This window comes from Dendrobates tinctorius, unplaced genomic scaffold (assembly GCF_039654945.1).
Source record: "Dendrobates tinctorius isolate UK_male_01 unplaced genomic scaffold, ASM3965494v1 ptg000048l, whole genome shotgun sequence".
Classification (NCBI taxonomy): Eukaryota; Metazoa; Chordata; class Amphibia; order Anura; family Dendrobatidae; genus Dendrobates; species Dendrobates tinctorius.
Genome location: NW_027361716.1, coordinates 25,893,163 through 25,911,391, shown reverse-complemented (window position 1 = coordinate 25,911,391; position 18,229 = coordinate 25,893,163). Strand labels below are relative to the sequence as shown.

The window sequence follows — 18,229 nt, the reverse complement described above, 5'->3', positions numbered from 1 at the left end:
AGTGCACAGAGAGTGGTTACAGAACTCTGCCCCAAGGACACGGGGTCAGAGTCCCTCTAGACCTTCTGAGTGCGCGGCATCGCACCTGCGGACGCCACTATAGACGCTGACTATGGAGTATCGAGCACGTGCACCGTGGCGTGCCGAACCACCGGTGGACACTGATGCCTGTCTCAGACTCTGTTCTACCTACACCTAAGCCTGGGCACTTAACAGGCTAGGCTGCACAACACATGCGTACCAATGGTAGGGGTTTCCAATGAGTCATTCACCAGAGACATTTATACATGCATAACAACACTCACTCCTCATAGTCTGATAATGCAGTTTATGCTAGCGCATGGCCGAGTAGCCACGCGAACCTTTTATAGCAGAGTCCTTCCGGGACCTTCTTGACCTTTCTGATGGTCCAATCCAAGCTGGAGAAGGACCTGAGTATGAGACCTCCGATTTCCAATGAGAGATCGCCCCATGGGCATGCTCAGTGGACCAAAAGAAGGACTTAGTCCCTGGAGTGGCACGCTGCTGACCAGCATGCATTGCTATAGCTGGACCAGAGGTGGCAGCAGCAACCAAGCCCACAGAGCTGGTTTGAGCAGAGCGCCGGGATCAACGAGTCTGATGAGCAGGCTCCTCCGCGGCCAAAGGAGAATGGGAGATCGCCGAATGCAAGGTTCGGAATTCCTGCTGTGCAGCGGCAGGAACCCGACACCTAACAGACTGCAATGTGATTTTTTTGTGCATTCCGTGCGCAAGCGTGCGCATGCATTTTTTTACACAGGTCGGACGGACCAAAAATGCAACAGGTTGCGTCCAGTGCGCCTAGGCGCACACTACAAAAAACGCTTGCGCACGAAAACGCATACGAACGCGTGCAAACGCTAGACCATGCGCCCCTATGTTAAAGATAGGGGCGCAGGACGCAAGCGCATGGAGGCGCACGATGCGCTGCGCTAAAAAACGCTAGTGTGAAACCAGCCTAAGGGTGCACAAACTTTTGCGTCTGCTCATTTTCCTTTGTCATTTTATATATATAAAAAATGACTTTATATAAATTTTTTTTTGTCCTAGAATACAAAGGAAATGTATAATATTTAACGTTAGGCTTTTTAGAGATAATTTCAACTTCAATATGCTTAATTGTTCACAATAACAGTAATATTGACCAGGGGTGCCCAAACTTTTACATGCCACTGTATATATGTTAGGTCTCTTTGACATAACTTAAGGTTGTGTTTGTATTAAATCATAGGATCTTCTGGCAGTAATATCTACCCTTTTAAGCTGTATTGGGGAACTTCCCCTCGCCCACACACACAGGCTGCCTTTGAGATGGAAGGTGGGGCAACGTGAGAGGACAATTGCAAATATGTTTTTAATGAGAGACAGTTCAACTCTGTTTTACAGTGTTGATTACAATCAGCCAAAACTCTGCAGCAGAGTTGAAAGAAGTATGAGAAGAGAAGTGCAAATGTGTTGAAAATGAGACAAAGTTCACTTCTGCTTTATTGTGTTAGCTCTGCTGTACTGTGTCAGCTCTGCTTTACTGTGTCAGCTCTGCTTTACTGTGTTACCTCTGCTGTACTGTGTAAGCTCTGCTGTACTGTGTTAGTTCTGAACTCATTGCAGAACTGTGTTTGATTATGAGAGAAAAGTCTTAGTCATTATATGTCTCACTGGTAATGCCCCTTTCATTTATAATATGCCCTGCAGGCAGATTCCCTTTCAGCTCTGTGTCTGGCCCATAGGCCTATACAGGTCATTTACATATAAGAAAAATGTAGATTTCTTTTAATAAAACAATTATTCAGATTCGTATGACCACCATGATAATCTAGACGATTTAGGAGGGTAAATCCTAGAATCCTAGAATGTTGGAGTTGGAATGGACCTCAGGGGTCATCGTGTCCAACCCCCTGCTCAGTGCAGTGCAGGATTCAATAAATCATCTCAGATACGTCTGTCCAGCATCTTTTTGAAGACTTAGATTGGAGGAAAACTCACCACCTCTCATGGCAGCCTGTTCCACGCATTGATCACCCTCACTCTCAAAAAGTTTTTTCCACTTTCTAATCCGTATCTTCTTCCTTTAAGTTTCATTCCATAGCTGCACTTCAGATATTTGAACACAAATTTTAAGTCTCCTATTTGCCCTCTTTTTAGCAAGTTAAACGTTCCCAGATCCCTTTAACAGCTCCTCGTAAGAGACCCTTTTTTCAGACCACTCATCATCCTGGGAGCTCAACTCTGAACTTGCTCCTCACTCAATTACTGGCTTTAGCTCTTCTAACACTTGCCCTGATTTCCCTGCAAACAGCATTATATCCTTCTTTAGATATGCCCCCTCTATCCATTGGATCTCTGTGGATATATACATTTTCCTAATATACAATGCAACACTTCCTAACCTTTTGTTTAACCTGTTTCTAATAAATAAGTTGTTGCCTTCAAGGCTTCTATTTCAATCATGTGTATCATCCCACCAAGTTTCCGTGATGCCTATGACATCATATCTCTCTTCCTGTGTTAACAGCTCCAATTCTCCTTGTTTGCTTCCCATGCTCTGTGCATTTGCATAGACACAGTTTAGTTTGCTGTCGGTTTCTCCTGATCCCTTATTTTCATTCAGAGTTTGTGGTTTTTGTTCTTTATGTCCACTTCTAATAGTAGGATTCTCAAAAGAATTCATTAGCTGCATATTTTCTCCTGGCAGTGTTTTGCCTTTTCAAATATGTTTATTGGGTTTTAAAAAATTTTATGGGTAGGTATAGGGAGGAAGGGAAGGTAACGACACTAAAGGATGGGGAGAAGGGGAAGGGTAAAATAATAAAATTCAGAGAACCCAAAATTTTACAATTCAAATAAAATGACAATGGTTTACACTTTATAATAAGTGTTGCATGAATTGAATAAAGTATTACGGTAAGTACAAAATTAAAAAAAAAATATGTGATGATTTTCAATATCACAAGGTACATTTCGACCAAACATAGAACCCTATGCCTAATCATAAAATCTAAACCACTAAAACTTAATATTATCTTATGGTTTACAAAATCTTAAAGTCCACAGTTGTATTTATTTAAATAATCGTTGTTGATAGCAAACCTCAACTTCATGGAGCTGTGTAACTGAAGTTTGTCCAAGATATCTGAAAATTTTGGTGCTTCTTCCTTTTTTCCACCAGTAGGGCAAAGAGTTTTTGACTGCTAAAAAAATGTGGATAATGATATATTTAATTGATGGATCAATGTTCTTCATATAAATAGAATGAAGTCCCATCTGAGGGGATATCAAGAAGTTATTGGTGGAGAGAGTATTTATGTGTTGTATTACTTGCTTCCATAATTTTTTAATTTTGGAAAAGCACCAGAAAATATGAAATAAATTACCTGGATATTCACAATTCCTCCAACAAAGTGGGGATTTGTCGTGTCTTATATGTGATAATCTAGTTGGGGTGTGGTACAACCTTACTAGTAGGTTATAGAAAGCAGAGATGCTTACCTGCCCAGGCCTCCAAACAAATGCACTCAGGATGCAGTGGACCCATGTAGTTAAAATGGCGGTAACACAGGTGCAGAAATACCGATGAGGCAACCACTCAATTTTTTGCTTTTTTGGGCAGTAATATACCAAGCAACCACCCCCTCCAATAGGATTGGTAGGTTGTGAGTGGCTGCCTCATCGGTATTTCTGCACCTGTGTTGCCGCTGTCTTAACTACATGGGTCCACTGCATCCTGAGTGCATTTATTTGGAGGCCTGGGCAGGTAAGCATCTCTGCTTTGTGCTAGTATTTTTTGAATTTTTGGGGATCTATAAATGCCCTTCTGTGCTATATTTGTGTAGCTTAGAAGCATACAGTATTTCTAATAGCACTCTCCCACTGTTCAATTTTCAATGAAACATTTAAATCTGACTCCCAACCAGTCAAGTAAATATTTTTCATTATATTGTTGTCTTTGTTAAAAAAAATTATACAGATTTTTTAGACTCCAAACTATTCTATGATTAATAGTACAGAGTAATAAAGAAAATATTTCTATGTTCAAAGCTTTAGAATGAAGAAATTTCAAAATGTTTTTTAGGATTGTATAAAATATAAATTCCGAATAAGGAGGATTATACTTGGTTTTGATATCACTAAAAGAGACAAAGTTATCACCATTATATATATTTCCAATCTTTTTTATCCCTGATTTGATCCCTATATCCTGGATTGAAAGTTTGTATATAAATGCAATCAGAGATAGCGGAAAGTTTGTAATTTGATCTGATCTGTTATGCTTTTTACCCGGTTTTGTAAGAATTCTCTGAGCATGCATTATAGACTGAAATATTGGGTGTGACGATTTAAATAAGTGATTAAAGATTATTTCTTGTAAAGAATCATTGTTATTTTGAGCTGAATCTAATTGGATCTAGGCAGGAGTAGGGGTATTTCTAAACCAATATAAGCTCTGTTTAATTAAGGATGCTAAGTAGTATGCCAGTATGTTAGGTCAGCCTATTCCACCATTACATTTACGTTTATATAAAATATCTGATGCCACTCTAGCTTTTTTCCCATTCCAGACAAAAGATTTAATTAAGTTTTGGATGATATATAATATATATATATATATATATATATATATATATATAAAGAGAGAGAGAAGGAAAAAATAGTGGCAAAAATTAAGAGGCCACTTTCAAATTTTCAGTTTGTCTGATTTTTCTATTTATAGATATGTTTTTGAGTAAACTATGTTCTTTTAGTCCACAAACTTCAGACAACATGTCTCCGAATTTCCAAGCAATAATTTTTGTTTGTTTTTTCTGAAAAGGAGAAATGGTACATTTTTTTTTAAAAAACAGTGTCTTAGGCGCCAGGATTCTCCCGCTGCACAGGATGGATCACAAGCCTTGTCTGCTGCTGTGGTCTCCGGTTATGATTGGGTCACCGAGGAGGAAAACAAAACCAAGCTAAGTCACAGAAAACCAGAGAGGTTGGTAACTACGCGGATTTCAGACCCCTGATCCTAACCACACAACTAACAGAAGCCGTGGAGCGTACCTACGATGATTCTAGACACCTCGTCACAGCCAGAGGACTAAATAAGCCTAAAGCAAGAAAAGGGGAAATCTAAACTGCTCCAGAGCAGACCCCAAGGGAATAGACAGCCCCCACACATGTACTGACGGTGAAACAAGATGAAAGCACAAACACAGGTAGGAAAATAGGCTGAGAAAACGATGGGGCCCCACACTAACTATAAAGGACAGGAAATGAAAGATACTGTCTGCAATCACGCCAAAAAACCCTGCAAAAATGTCCAACACTTCTGATAGCAAAAAAACCCTGAAGTCACTAGACTTCACCCACTATATCAGCACTTTGGCATATTCTGAGAACAGAGCAAAAAGAGGCCAATCTAATAAGGGACAAAAGGCAAACTGGCACATACAGTAACATAAGAGTGGAAATTCAGCACAGCCCCAGCCGGGGCTGGCTGACCACACAAAAAACGGAATAGACCAAACCAAATCAAATGTGAACATTAGCAGAGACAACTTAGCTTGAGAAGGCAGGAACTGAACTGGAAACTAAGACCTCAGGAGGCAGGAAAAAATCACCAGCATGGGAATAGGGAGTCGGCTGTCTTAAATCCAGTCTGAGACTCCAGATGTCCAATTCTCATCCTCATTATCAGGCAGCAGGTCTCTGTTAATTAGATCAGCTTCATTACCTCCTGCCACCACCAGAGGGAGCCCGGAAAGAGAACTCACAACTCCTCTGTCAGCACAAACAGTTCCCTCACCAGAAACCAGAGGCAGACCAAAAAATGAGTTCACAACAGTACCCCCCCTTTGAGGAGGGGTCACCGAACTCTCATCCATGCTACCAGGCCGATCAGGGTGGGCCTGGTGAAAAGCACAAACCAATCTATTGGCATGAATATCAGAGGCAGAGACCCAAGAATTATCCTCCTGGCCATAACCCTTCCATTTGACCAAATACTGGAATCTCCGTCTAGCCAAACGAGAATCCAATATTTTCTCTACCTCATATTCCACATTGCCTTTAACCAATACAGGGTCAGGAGGTGCCACCATAGGAACTACTGGCTCAACAAACCTCTTCAACAGCGATTTGTGAAAAACGTTATGGAGCTTAAGCGTAACTGGAAGAGCCAATCGAGAAGAAACAGGATTAAGAATCTCCAAAATCTTATAAGGTCCAATAAATCTTGTCTTGAACTTTGGAGATGCAACCTTCATAGAGATATTCTTGGACGACAACCAAACCATATCACCCACTTTAAACCGGGGACCAATGGTCCTATGTCGGTTGGAAAACCGCTGGGCTTTTTCCTGAGAGAGTGACAACTTATCCACCACTTGGTCCCAAATCTGCTGCATTCTCTCTACCACAGTGTCCACACCTGTGCAGGCTGAAGATTCCACTTGCCCTGAAGATAATTGAGGATGAAACCCAAAGTTACAGAAAAAGGGCGACATCAAAGTGGCAGAACTAGCTCTATTGTTTAGCGCGAATTCGGCCAAGTACAAAAATGAGACCCAGAAATCCTGATCAGCAGATATAAAACATCTCAAATAGGACTCCAAAGTCTGGTTTGTTCTCTCAGTCTGCCCATTGGTCTGAGGATGAAACACAGAGGAGAAAGATAACTGAATTCCCAGATTGGAACAAAAGGCTTTCCAGAATCTGGAAACAAACTGGACTCCTCTGTCCGAAGCAATGTTCTCAGGAATCCCATGCAACCGAACCACCTGTTGTAAGTACAAGGGCACCATTTCTGAGGAAGATGGCAACTTTGGGAGTGGTACAAGATGGACCATCTTAGAAAATCTATCACAAATCACCCAGATAACAGTCATTCTCTGAGAGACAGGAAGATCAGAAATAAAACCCATTGAGATATGGGTCCATGGCGTCTTGGGCACCGACAGGGGCATCAACAACCCACTAGAACTAGAACAGGGTTTAGACCGAGAGCAAGTCCCACAGGACTGCACAAAATTCCTGACATCACGAGATAAGGCGGGCCACCAAAAAGACCGACTCACCAAATCTCTGGTACCAAAAATACCTGGATGACCAGCCAATGCGGCGCAATGAACTTCAGACATCACTCTCTTCCTCCACTGGTCAGGAATATACAATTTTCCCATAGGACAACGCTCAGGTTTATCCTCCTGAAATTCCTCCAGGGCGCGTCTCAAATTGGGCGAAATGGCAGAAAGAACTACCCCCTCACCTAGGATGGTAGTAGGCTCGGTCACAATAAGATAATCAGCAAAGAAACTCCTAGAAAGGGCGACTGCCTTAACATTCTTAGTGCCCGGAAGAAAAGAGACCACAAAATTAAAACGCGTGAAAAACAATGCCTACCTAGCCTGTCTAGGATTCAAGGGTTTGGCCGACTCCAGATAAATCAAATTCTTGTGGTCGGTGAGGACCACAACTTGATGTCTAGCTCCCTCCAACCATTGTCTCCACTCTTCAAATGCCCATTTCATGGCCAACAATTCCCGATTCCCCACGTCATTGTTGCGTTCAGATAGGGAGAACTTTCGAGAAAAGAAGGCACAGGGATTCATTTTAGAAGTCACAGGATCTTTGTGGGACAAAACAGCTCCTGCACCAATCTCAGAAGCATCTACCTCCACCTGAAATGGAAGTGAAACATCAGGTTGCCGTAAAACCGGAGCAGAAGTGAATCTCCGCTTAAGCTCCTGAAATGCTGAGACAGCCTCTGGAGACCAATTCAGCACATCAGCGCCCTTCTTGGTCAGATCAGTCAGTGGTTTGACAATACCAGAAAAATTACCTATAAATTTACGATAGAAATTAGCAAAACCCAAAAACTTCTGGAGAGCCTTCAAAGAAGTGGGCTGAACCCAATCATAAATGGCCTGTACCTTCGCCGGGTCCATTTCAATAGTCGATGGAGACAAAATAAATCTCAAAAATGAAATCCTCTGTACACCAAAGAGGCATTTCGATCCCTTAACAAACAGGGAATTCTCCCTCAAAATCCGGAACACAGTCCGGACATGTTCCACATGAGAATCCCACTCACTGGAAAAGATCAAAATATCATCCAGATAGATGATCAAAAACTTATCCACAAAGTCCCAGAAAATATCATTCATAAAGGATTGGAAGACAGAAGGGGCATTAGTGAGCCCAAAAGGCATCACCAGGTACTCAAAATGTCCCTCTGGAGTATTAAACGCTGTCTTCCATTGATCCCATTGCTTGATGCGAATAAGATTATAGGCCCCCCTGAGGTCAAGCTTAGTAAACCAGCAGGCACTCTTAACTCTGGAGAATAAATCAGACATCAGGGGTAACAGGTACTGATATTTAACCGTCATCTTGTTAAGGGAACGATAATCAATACAAGGTCTTAACCCCTTTACCCCCAAGGGTGGTTTGCACTTTCATGACCGGGCCAATTTTTACAATTCTGACCACTGTTCCTTTATGAGGTAATAACTCTGAAACGCTTCCGTGGATCCTGGTTATGCCTGCATTGTTTTCTCGTGACATATTGATAGTGGTAAAATTTCGTTCAAATAATTTGCGTTTATTTGTGAAAAAAACGGAAATATGGCAAAATTTTGAAAATTTCGCAATTTTCCAACTTTTAATTTTTATGCCCTTAAATCACAGAGATATGACACACAAAAAACTTAATAAGTAACATTTCCCACATGTTTTCTTTACATCAGCACTATTTAGGAACCAAAATTTTTTTTTGATTGGAAGTTATAAGGGTTAAAAGTTAACCAGCGATTTTTCATTTTTGCAACACCATTTTATTTTTACGGACCACATCACATTTGAAGTCACTTTGGGGGGTCTATATGATAGAAAATCCCCAAACGTGACACCATTCTAAAAACTTCACCCCTCTAGGTGCTCAAAACCACATTCAAGAAGTTTATTAACACTTCAGGTGGTTCACAAGAATTTTTTGAATGTTTAAAAAAAATGAACATTTAACTTTTTTTTCCCAAAAACATTAATTCAGGTCCAATTTTTTTTATTTTACCAAGGGTAACAGGAGAAATTAGACTGCAAAAGGTATTGAGCAATTTGTCCTGAGTACGCTGATACCTGATATGTGGGTGGGAACCACTGTTTGGGCACATGGCAGAGCTCAGAAGGGAAGGAGCACCATTTGACTTTTTCAATGCAAAATTGGCTGGAATTCAGATCGGACGCCGTGTCACGTTTGGAGAGCCCCTGATGTACCTAAACAGTGGAAACCCGCCACAAGTGACCCCATTTTGGAAACTAGACCCCCCAAGGAACTTATCTAGATATGTGGTGAGAACTTTGAACTCACAAGGGCTTCACAGAAGTTTATAACGTACAGCCGTACAATTAAAAAATCATATTTTTTCCACAAAAATGATCTTTTCTCCCCCAATTTTTATTTTCCCAAGGGTAACAGGACATAAAAGTTATTGTGCAATTTGTCCTGAGTACGCTGATACCCCATATGTGGGTGTAAACGACTATTTGGGCGCATGGCAGAGCTCGGAAGGGAAGCACCGCCATTTGACTTTTTTGGCTGGAATTGAGATCGGACACCATGTCGCGTTTGGAAAGCCCCTGATGTACCAAAACAGTGGCAACCCCCCACAAATGACACCATTTTGGAAACTAGACCCCCTAAGGAACTTATCTAGATGTGTGGTGAGCACTTTGAACCCCCCAGTGCTTCATAGAAGCTTATAACACCCAGGCATGAAAATAAAAAAATCATATTTTTTCCACAAACATGATCTTTTAGTCCCCAATTTTTTTATTTTCCCAAGGGTAACAGGAGAAATTGGACCCCAAAATTTGTTGTCCAATTTGTCCTGAGTACCCTGATGCCCCATATGTGGGAGAAAACGACTGTATGGGCACACGCCAGGGCTCGGAAGGGAAGTAGTGACGTTTTGGAATGCAGACTGTTATGATTGAGTCACCGTAGGAGGCAAAAACAGAAATTCTAGCTAGTCCTGAAAACCAGAGAAGTTGGCAACTATCAGATTGCAGACCCCTGAACCTATCAACACAACTAGCAGTAGCCGTGGGGGGTTCCTACGATGACCTAGACCCCTCGATCACAGCCGGAGAGATACATAGGCCTAAAGAAGGAAAGGGGAAATCTAACTGCCCCAGAGCAGACCCCAAAGCAATAGGCAGCCCCCCACATATAATGACGGTGAAGCAAGATGAAAACACTTACACAGACAGAAAGACAGGCTGAGCAAAGACGGGGCCCAAAAACTACCTAGATAGGAACGGATAGGAAGGCTGCTGTCAGCAATCTGCCAAAACCCTATCAGAGACAAAAGCCAACAAGCTGATATAAAAATGGCCCTGAAGCAACTAAGCTTCAAAAACTAAATCAGCACTCAGGTACTTTCAGAAGACAGAGCTCTAGGAACACTGCACACTCCAGCAGGGAGTGGCAGAATCCAAAAAGCAAGAAAAACAAAAACAAATCTTAGATGCAAAAAGGAAAAACAGAAAACTTAGCTTTAGGAGAGCAGGAATCAGACTGGTGTCCAAGAGTCCACAGAGAAATCACCCGCAGGGCAGAAAGGGCGTAGGCTGCCTTAAATCCAGTCAGTGACTCCACTCAGCCAATCGTCTTCATTAGTCCCAGGTGCCTGATAATCAGGCTCACTACCTTCCTTCACTAGAATAGGGAGTTCACCAGGCCTCAGTGACGGAGGGGAAAATGAACTCACAACAGTACCCCCCCTTGAGGAGGGGTCACCGAACCCTCAACAACGCTACCAGGGCGATCAGGGTGAGCCCGATGAAAGGCACGCACCAATCTTTTGGCATGAATATCAGAGGCAGAGACCCAGGAATTATCCTCCTGACCATAACCCTTCCACTTAACCAAATACTGGAGTCTCCGTCTAGCCAGACGGGAATCCAGAATTTTCTCTAGCTCATATTCCAAGTTACCTTCAACCAATACAGGGTCCGGAGGTGCCACCTCAGGCACAACTGGCTCAACAAACCTCTTCAACAAGGACTTATGGAACACATTATGGATCTTAAATGTGACAGGAAGAGCCAAACGAAAAGAGACCGGATTAATAATCTCCAAAATCTTGTAAGGTCCAATAAATCTAGGCTTAAACTTAGGAGAAGCCACCTTCAAAGCAATATTTTTTGATGATAACCACACCATATCACCAATCTTAAACTGGGGACCAATGGTCCTATGTCGATTGGAAAACCGCTGGGCCTTTTCCTGGGAGAGAGATAACTTATCCACCACTTGGTCCCAGATCTGGTGCATTCTCTCCACCACAGTGTCAACACCTGGGCAGGCAGAAGGCTCCACCTGCCCTGAAGAAAATCGAGGGTGAAAACCAAAGTTACAAAAAAAAGGTGACATCAAAGTGGCAGAACTAGCTCTATTATTTAAAGCAAATTCGGCCAAGGGCAAAAATGAAACCCAATCATCCTGATCAGCGGAAATAAAACATCTCAAATACGACTCCAAGGTCTGGTTTGTTCTCTCTGTCTGCCCATTGAATCATAGAATCATAGAATCATAGAATCGTAGAGTTGGAAGGGACCTCCTGGGCCATCTGGTCCAACCCCCTGCTCAAAGCAGGATTCGCTAAATCATCCCAGTCAGATGTCTGTCCAGCCTCTGTTTGAAGACTTCCATTGAAGGAGAACTCACCACTTCTCGTGGCAGCCTGTTCCACTCATTGATCACTCTAACTGTCAAAAAGTTTTTTCTAATATCTAATCTGTGTCTCCTCCCATTCAGTTTCATCCCATTGCTTCTAGTCTTTCCTTGTGCAAATGAGAATAAAGTTGAGCCTTCTACAATGTGACAGCCCTTTAGATATTTGTAGACAGCAATTAAGTCTCCTCTCAGTCTTCTCTTTTGCAAACTAAACATTCCCAAATCCTGCAACCTTTCCTCATAAGACAGGGTTTGCAGACCGGTCACCATTCTGGTCGCTCTTTTCTGAACTTGCTCCAGTTTGTTGATGTCTTTTTTAAAATGTGGTGCCCAAAACTGGACACAATATTCCAGATGAGGTCTGACCAAAGAGGAGTAGAGGGAAATAATGACTTCACGTGATCTAGACTGTATGCTTCTGTTAATACATCCTAGAACTGCATTTGCCTTTTTTGCTGCTGCATCACACTGTTGACTCATATTCAGTCTGTGATCTATTAGTATACCCAAGTCTTTTTCACATGTGCTGTCACTTAGCCCTATTCCTCCCATTCTATATATGCTTTTTTCATTTTTATTGCCCAGATGTAGTACTTTGCATTTCTCCCTGTTAAAAACCATTCTGTTAGTTACTGCCCACTTCTCCAGTTTATTTAAATCTTTTTGAATCCTCTCTCTCTCTTCTCTAGTATTAGCTATCCCTCCTAGCTTTGTGTCATCAGCAAATTTAATCAGTTTACCCTCAATTCCTTCATCTAAATCGTTGATAAAGATGTTGAACAATACAGGGCCCAGGACAGAGCCCTGTGGTACCCCACTTGAGACATTATTTCATCTAGTTCAGATCGCCATCACTTCTTCCAGCCAGGACTCGTCTCTACAGAAAAGAACACAGTTATCTAGAGCAAATTCAACAATTTTTCCCCAACCTCTATTCCATGCCAGATGAAGAAAGTGACCGTGTCGCCCTGCACAGTAACAGGACCTCTCCTCCCCACACTGAAAACAGTATCCTCAAAAATAATATCCTTAAATTAGCCACTATAGTAATATCATCCAACATTTTTGACTCCATGTGTCCTCCCATTCTGGACCCCACGTGTCCACCCATTCTGCCTCATGTATCTCCATATTCCCCCATAGTCATCCATAATAGTATAATGCAGCCCCATAGCGGTATAATGCAGCCCAATAGTATAGTGCACCCCCATAGTATAATGCAGCTCCATAGTATTATAATGCACCTCATAATATAAGGCATCCCATAGCAGTATAATGGACCCCATAGCAGTACAATGCAGCCCCATAGTAGTATAATGCAGTTCATAGTATAGTGCACCCATATACTATAGTGTACCCACCTAGTATAATTCACCCCATAGCAGTATAATGCACCTTATAATATAATGCACCCCCATAGTATAATGCAGCCTTAGGCTGTGTGCACACGCTGCGGATTCCGCTGCGTTTCCGCAGCGGTTTTGGCCGCTGCGGACACGCAGCAGTTTTAGCTGCGGTGTACAGTACCATTCATTTGAATGGGAAAAAAAAAACGCTGTGCCGACGCTGCGGAAAAAAACGCGCGGATTTGCTGCGGTTTTGAATCCGCAGAAAGAATTGCATGTCAATTCTTTCTGCGGAAACCGCTGCGGGTTCCTATCTCCACCATTGTGGAGATAGTGAATCCGCAGGACCAAACCGCAGGCAAAACCGCAGATAATCCGCAGGTCTTTGGACCTGCGGATTATCTGCGGTTTTTGCAAAATCCGTGCGGATTAATCCGCAGCGGATTCCGCAGCGTGTGCACGTACCCTTATAGTATTATAATGCACTACCATAGTATAATGCAGCCCCATAATATAGTGCACCCCCATAGTATAATACAGCCCCATAGTATTATAATGCACCCCATAATATAATACACCCCTAGCAGTATAATGAAGCCCCATAATATTATAATGCACCCCATAGTAGTATAAAGCACCCCATAGTATAGTGCACCCACATAGTATAATGCACCCACATAATATAATGCACCCCATAGCAATATAATACAGCTCCATAGCAGTATAATGCAGCCCCATAGCAGTATAATGCACCTCAAATTATAATGCACCCCATAATATATTGCACCCCAAATATAATGCAGCCCCCTTAATATAATGCACCCCCATACCAGTATAAGGCACCCCCATGACAGTATAATGCACCCCCATGACAGTATAACGCACCCCCATGCCAGTATAATGCACCCCCATGCCGGTATAATGCACCCCCATGTCAGTATAACGCACACCATGCTGCGGCTTTATAAAAAAGAAAAAAAAGTTTCTCCTCACCTGGCCGCTGAGCTCCAGTGGTGTCCTCCGGTCGATGCATCTGACGCGGGCAGCATCATTCTGGCGTATGACAGTGATGTCATATACCGGCGACATGCCCACCGATGTCAGCTGCCAGCCTGTGATTGGCCAGTGGCTGTTAACTGTTGCCGTGCGGGTGCATGGCAGTAAATTGTAACTGCCCGTGCGTCTGAGGACGCATGGGCAGTTACTGAGCAGGCAGATTCCTGACACTGGGGCCCGATGAGCACAACAGAGGGGGCCCATTGTGGGCCCCCTCTGCTCATCAGACCCCATACGCCAGTAAGGGCAGTGATACCCTGATGGCGGCCCTGACAGTAGGTCCCTGACAGTTACAGTCCACAATTAAGTGATTCCAAAGTATCCCAGAATTATTATTTTTTTAAATTCAAGCCAATTGGATTCAGCATAAGTGTAAAACTGAGGAGGATTTTTCACACCCACTAAGATGCAGTCTTTGTTGTATTTGTATTTAGATAACATTCTTGTTGCCAAGGTGTTTACTGACATCAGTCAAGATTCTGGAAGTTCCAAAGTATTTTCTCTCAAAAATTTTCATGTATTTCATGGCCACCTTTTTCCTCACAATGTATAATAGTGTTCATTTCTCCCAAAATCGGTTGGGAGTTACAGCTATGTAAGATAACATGAATTCATGGTTATGATCCATTCAATTTCCATTAAATCCCTTAACAGGTGTAATTGTCTGTACTTATTGCGTTACTGACCCAGAAGTCCAGCATGCAGAGATCAGCTACAAAGAGATTTGTGTTATGCCTTATATCCCCTGTAGTGACTCTGCAGGAAATTGAAAAAGTGTTACCAGATTACCCCACAGATTACAAAATATCGGTGTGGATCACAGCAGCTAGATACTTAGTGAACATCTTTAGGGCATCAGGAAACTAGACCATAATGCTAAAAGAGTTCTCTACAGGAACATTCCCTGTCGTGTGTCAACAAGGTTTCAGCACGTGCTATTAAACCAACAACAACTGTGTCGTGCTATTTTAGGCCAGCGTAATTTAACTGACAAAGTGCTCCATATCAGTTATAATATAGTAAATAATGACTACATCTAATAAATAGCCAGCTATAAATTGTTATTAACCATCCTAAAGATGTATGACCTTACATTGCAATGATGATGATTTTATATAATAGATTTTGACTAGAGAGCATTGGTTTATGAGAACTGCTCTACTTTCTGTGCTTATTTTGACTTAATTTGAACTCATTCTCTGCATAGATTTGCCCAGCAGATTGTCATAAATTATTTCAAGTATGCACTGATTTTAAATATGCCTGGATTACTCAGAAACCCAAAGCAATTAGTTAATGCACATAGCATGATTGTCTAAGTTAAAACGTATCCTCACCCCGTAACCATCAAATCGAAGAAGAAAAGCTAAAGATGACCCAATGTAACTGCACTGGGATGTAGCATTCCCTGATAATCTCTCATGACTAGAAGCCATAAATAACTCAAAACAATTAGTTAATGCACATAACATTATGGTGGGAGGTAAAACGTATCCCCACCCTGTAACCAACAAATCGATGAAGAAAAGCCAAGGATGACCCAACGTAGCTACACTAGGATATAGTATTCCCTAATAATCTCTTATGACCAGAAACCATATATACATAAGACCGTATGCATAGATATGTTTTTTTTTTGAAAGCTGCACAATTTTAATGATTTAACTTGTAGTTACATAACTTGCAGAAGCCTTTTGATGCCTCAGTCTGGAATATAGAAGACAGTGGCAGTACATTTAGGGTTTCTTAATTTATAAAAGGTTTACCTGAGTCATTTAGACGAGGTCTGGCTCTTTCTTTCCGGTAGTAGATGAAGTCCAAGCAGTTCTCATTTTCTACAATCCCACTACTGCACAAATCCGCCAACAGTGAGAGTGCCTTCATGCAGATGTCCTGCTCCCTGACTCCAGGCATTTCCTACCACCATCCTTGTAAACCCAGAAGCTTGATGCTCTCTTCTATCTCTCTACCCCTCTCCACCGAGGTTGGCACAGAGGACAAAGTATTTTTAGTGTAAAGATTTGCTTTTTTGTCTTCTAAAATCACAGTCTCCTTTTCTCCTTAAATATTACTGTACATCCAATTGAAGCTCTTCTTGTTGAGTCCTCAAAAGCCCATCTAAGCCAACTATTCTTGATCAATTATCTAAAAGCTTTCCCATCAGAGTCTTTTTCACATTGTAAACACACCTCCTTCAGGGATATCTTTACTCATTTGAACTCCACATGTTCATCAGACATACCTCTTTATATAGCTGATGACCTAATAACTCAACGGTTTTCTTCCCAGCCACCACCCCAACCTAACAAGGAGATCAAATCTTCTGAGATGGCATCCAGATAGTCTTCTTTCTACCTAGCATAGCTCACACCCAGGTCTACTGAATGTGCAATCCTTCTTTTAGACCTCAACAAACCCGTTCACTTTTCTCACTTTGCAGAACAGATCAGCTCCTCCTCTCAAGATGAAGAAGTGTCTGCTGGCTGCTTTACTCATCTCCCCCCTCCCATCCTAAGAGCTTTACCGAAAATCCTATATAGTGTGTGTTTCAAAAGCAAATAGCAATAGCAGTGGGGTAAAGTGGCAGATACAATCTTTCATATCATCTACAATGCCAGTCCCTTTAGATGCTTGAGATGTTCCTCCTATTATCTTCAGGTTTTACATTTCAGGTAGTAGGTTCTTGCTGTTATGTGTAGATGCAAGTAATAGCCCACAGAACTGCCATTCTCAAGCTCCCTGTGCTCTGTGTGGTAGGAGCTAGTTTGCAGGATGTGTTGCTGGGAGCTGACAAAGACTGATATGAAAAGGAGGAGGGGTGAGCACTGAAAGCTGTCTGCTTGCTTAGCACTCTCTAGAGATGAGCGAATATTTCAATGTTCGGTTTGGATTATGATTGCCAAATTTGCAATAATTGCTCTATTGATTGAATATTTGCCGAACACAGCTGAACGCCATTAAAGTCAAATGGAGGCAAAAAAAACAGGACTGGATAGTTTGTACAGTAAGTACAGAAGATCCTGGTTAGAGATGAGCGAATATTTCAATGCTCAGTTCAGATTACGATCACTGATTTTGCAATATTCGCCAATTTATTCATCGAATAGTCAACAAACTTATCTGAATGTCATTAGCCTCAAAGGGAGGCAAAAACAAATGCATGCACAACACTTTCAAATAGGCCCAAAAGCTACCAAAACACATCAAATTAGGAGGAGACACCAGGAAAGTGGTCTCAATTCACCCACTGTATAAATTGTAGCATGGCACAGCAGCAGTCATGAATGAGGTATCGGGGTCTGGATCAGCATTTAAAGCTTTCAATTGAATGTCAAAGTAACACAAGGTGGGTAAGGGATCGGTGTAGGCCTGCTGTGCTGTGAGCCCTGATACCAAATGCAACAGTTCAACCTGCTTTCATGCTCAGCCACACTCAGGTGGCACAAATATCAGTTTTGTAGACTGCTATTGTCAGAAAAATCTAAGGATAGTACTAACACAGAGAGTTGACTCCAAGGAAATGGGGGCCTGACGATCTTGGAAGCCTACTGCTGCAAGCAACACACATGAAGGAGACCCAAGCAGGAGTCTATTCTTTTACAAAAATTAGTGGCAGACACCAACAAAGTGGCATCAATTTCACCACAATAGAAATAGTATAATAGGGACCAACACCTCTTACACTACAGCCATCCCAGCAGATGGAGACTGTAACGGGCAAGGTGGTGGAAACAATGTGCCATATTCCTCGGAAAGCCTGGAGGGGCGTAACTAGTGGCCTACCAAATCCCAACTTGGATACGTTGCAGCAGGTGAAAACTGCGACCCAAGGAGGGACAAGAAGGTGGCACCAGGTGCTACTGCTGACCTACAGAGGGTGGCAGCTGACCCCCTACAGCGGGTAGACTGCTACGGCCTGAAGGAGGGATAAAGAATGCAGGCAGGTACATTAGGGAGACTGGAACCACAGGTGCAGGTGGGACTGGCTGAGGAACAGAAATGCAGTGGCAGGTGTTGGTGTTAGATGGGCACTAAAAGGTGTGATCTGGACCAGCTGATGGACAGAAGAGCACAGACAGGTATGAGCAGACGG

General features: G+C 42.3%; 1 protein-coding gene across 2 annotated transcripts in view; it reads right to left on the bottom strand.

Moving 5' to 3' along the window:
- SYT9 (synaptotagmin 9) overlaps positions 1 to 16,920 on the bottom strand; it is a 799,187-nt gene extending 782,267 nt beyond the window's left edge. For both annotated transcript variants that reach the window (XM_073576353.1, XM_073576354.1), the window contains exon 1: positions 15,903 to 16,920. In XM_073576353.1, coding sequence (XP_073432454.1) covers positions 15,903 to 16,050 — 148 coding nt within the window. In that variant the 5' untranslated portion in view covers positions 16,051 to 16,920. The remainder of the gene's footprint in view (positions 1 to 15,902) is intronic.
- Positions 16,921 to 18,229: the final 1,309 nt, after the last annotated feature.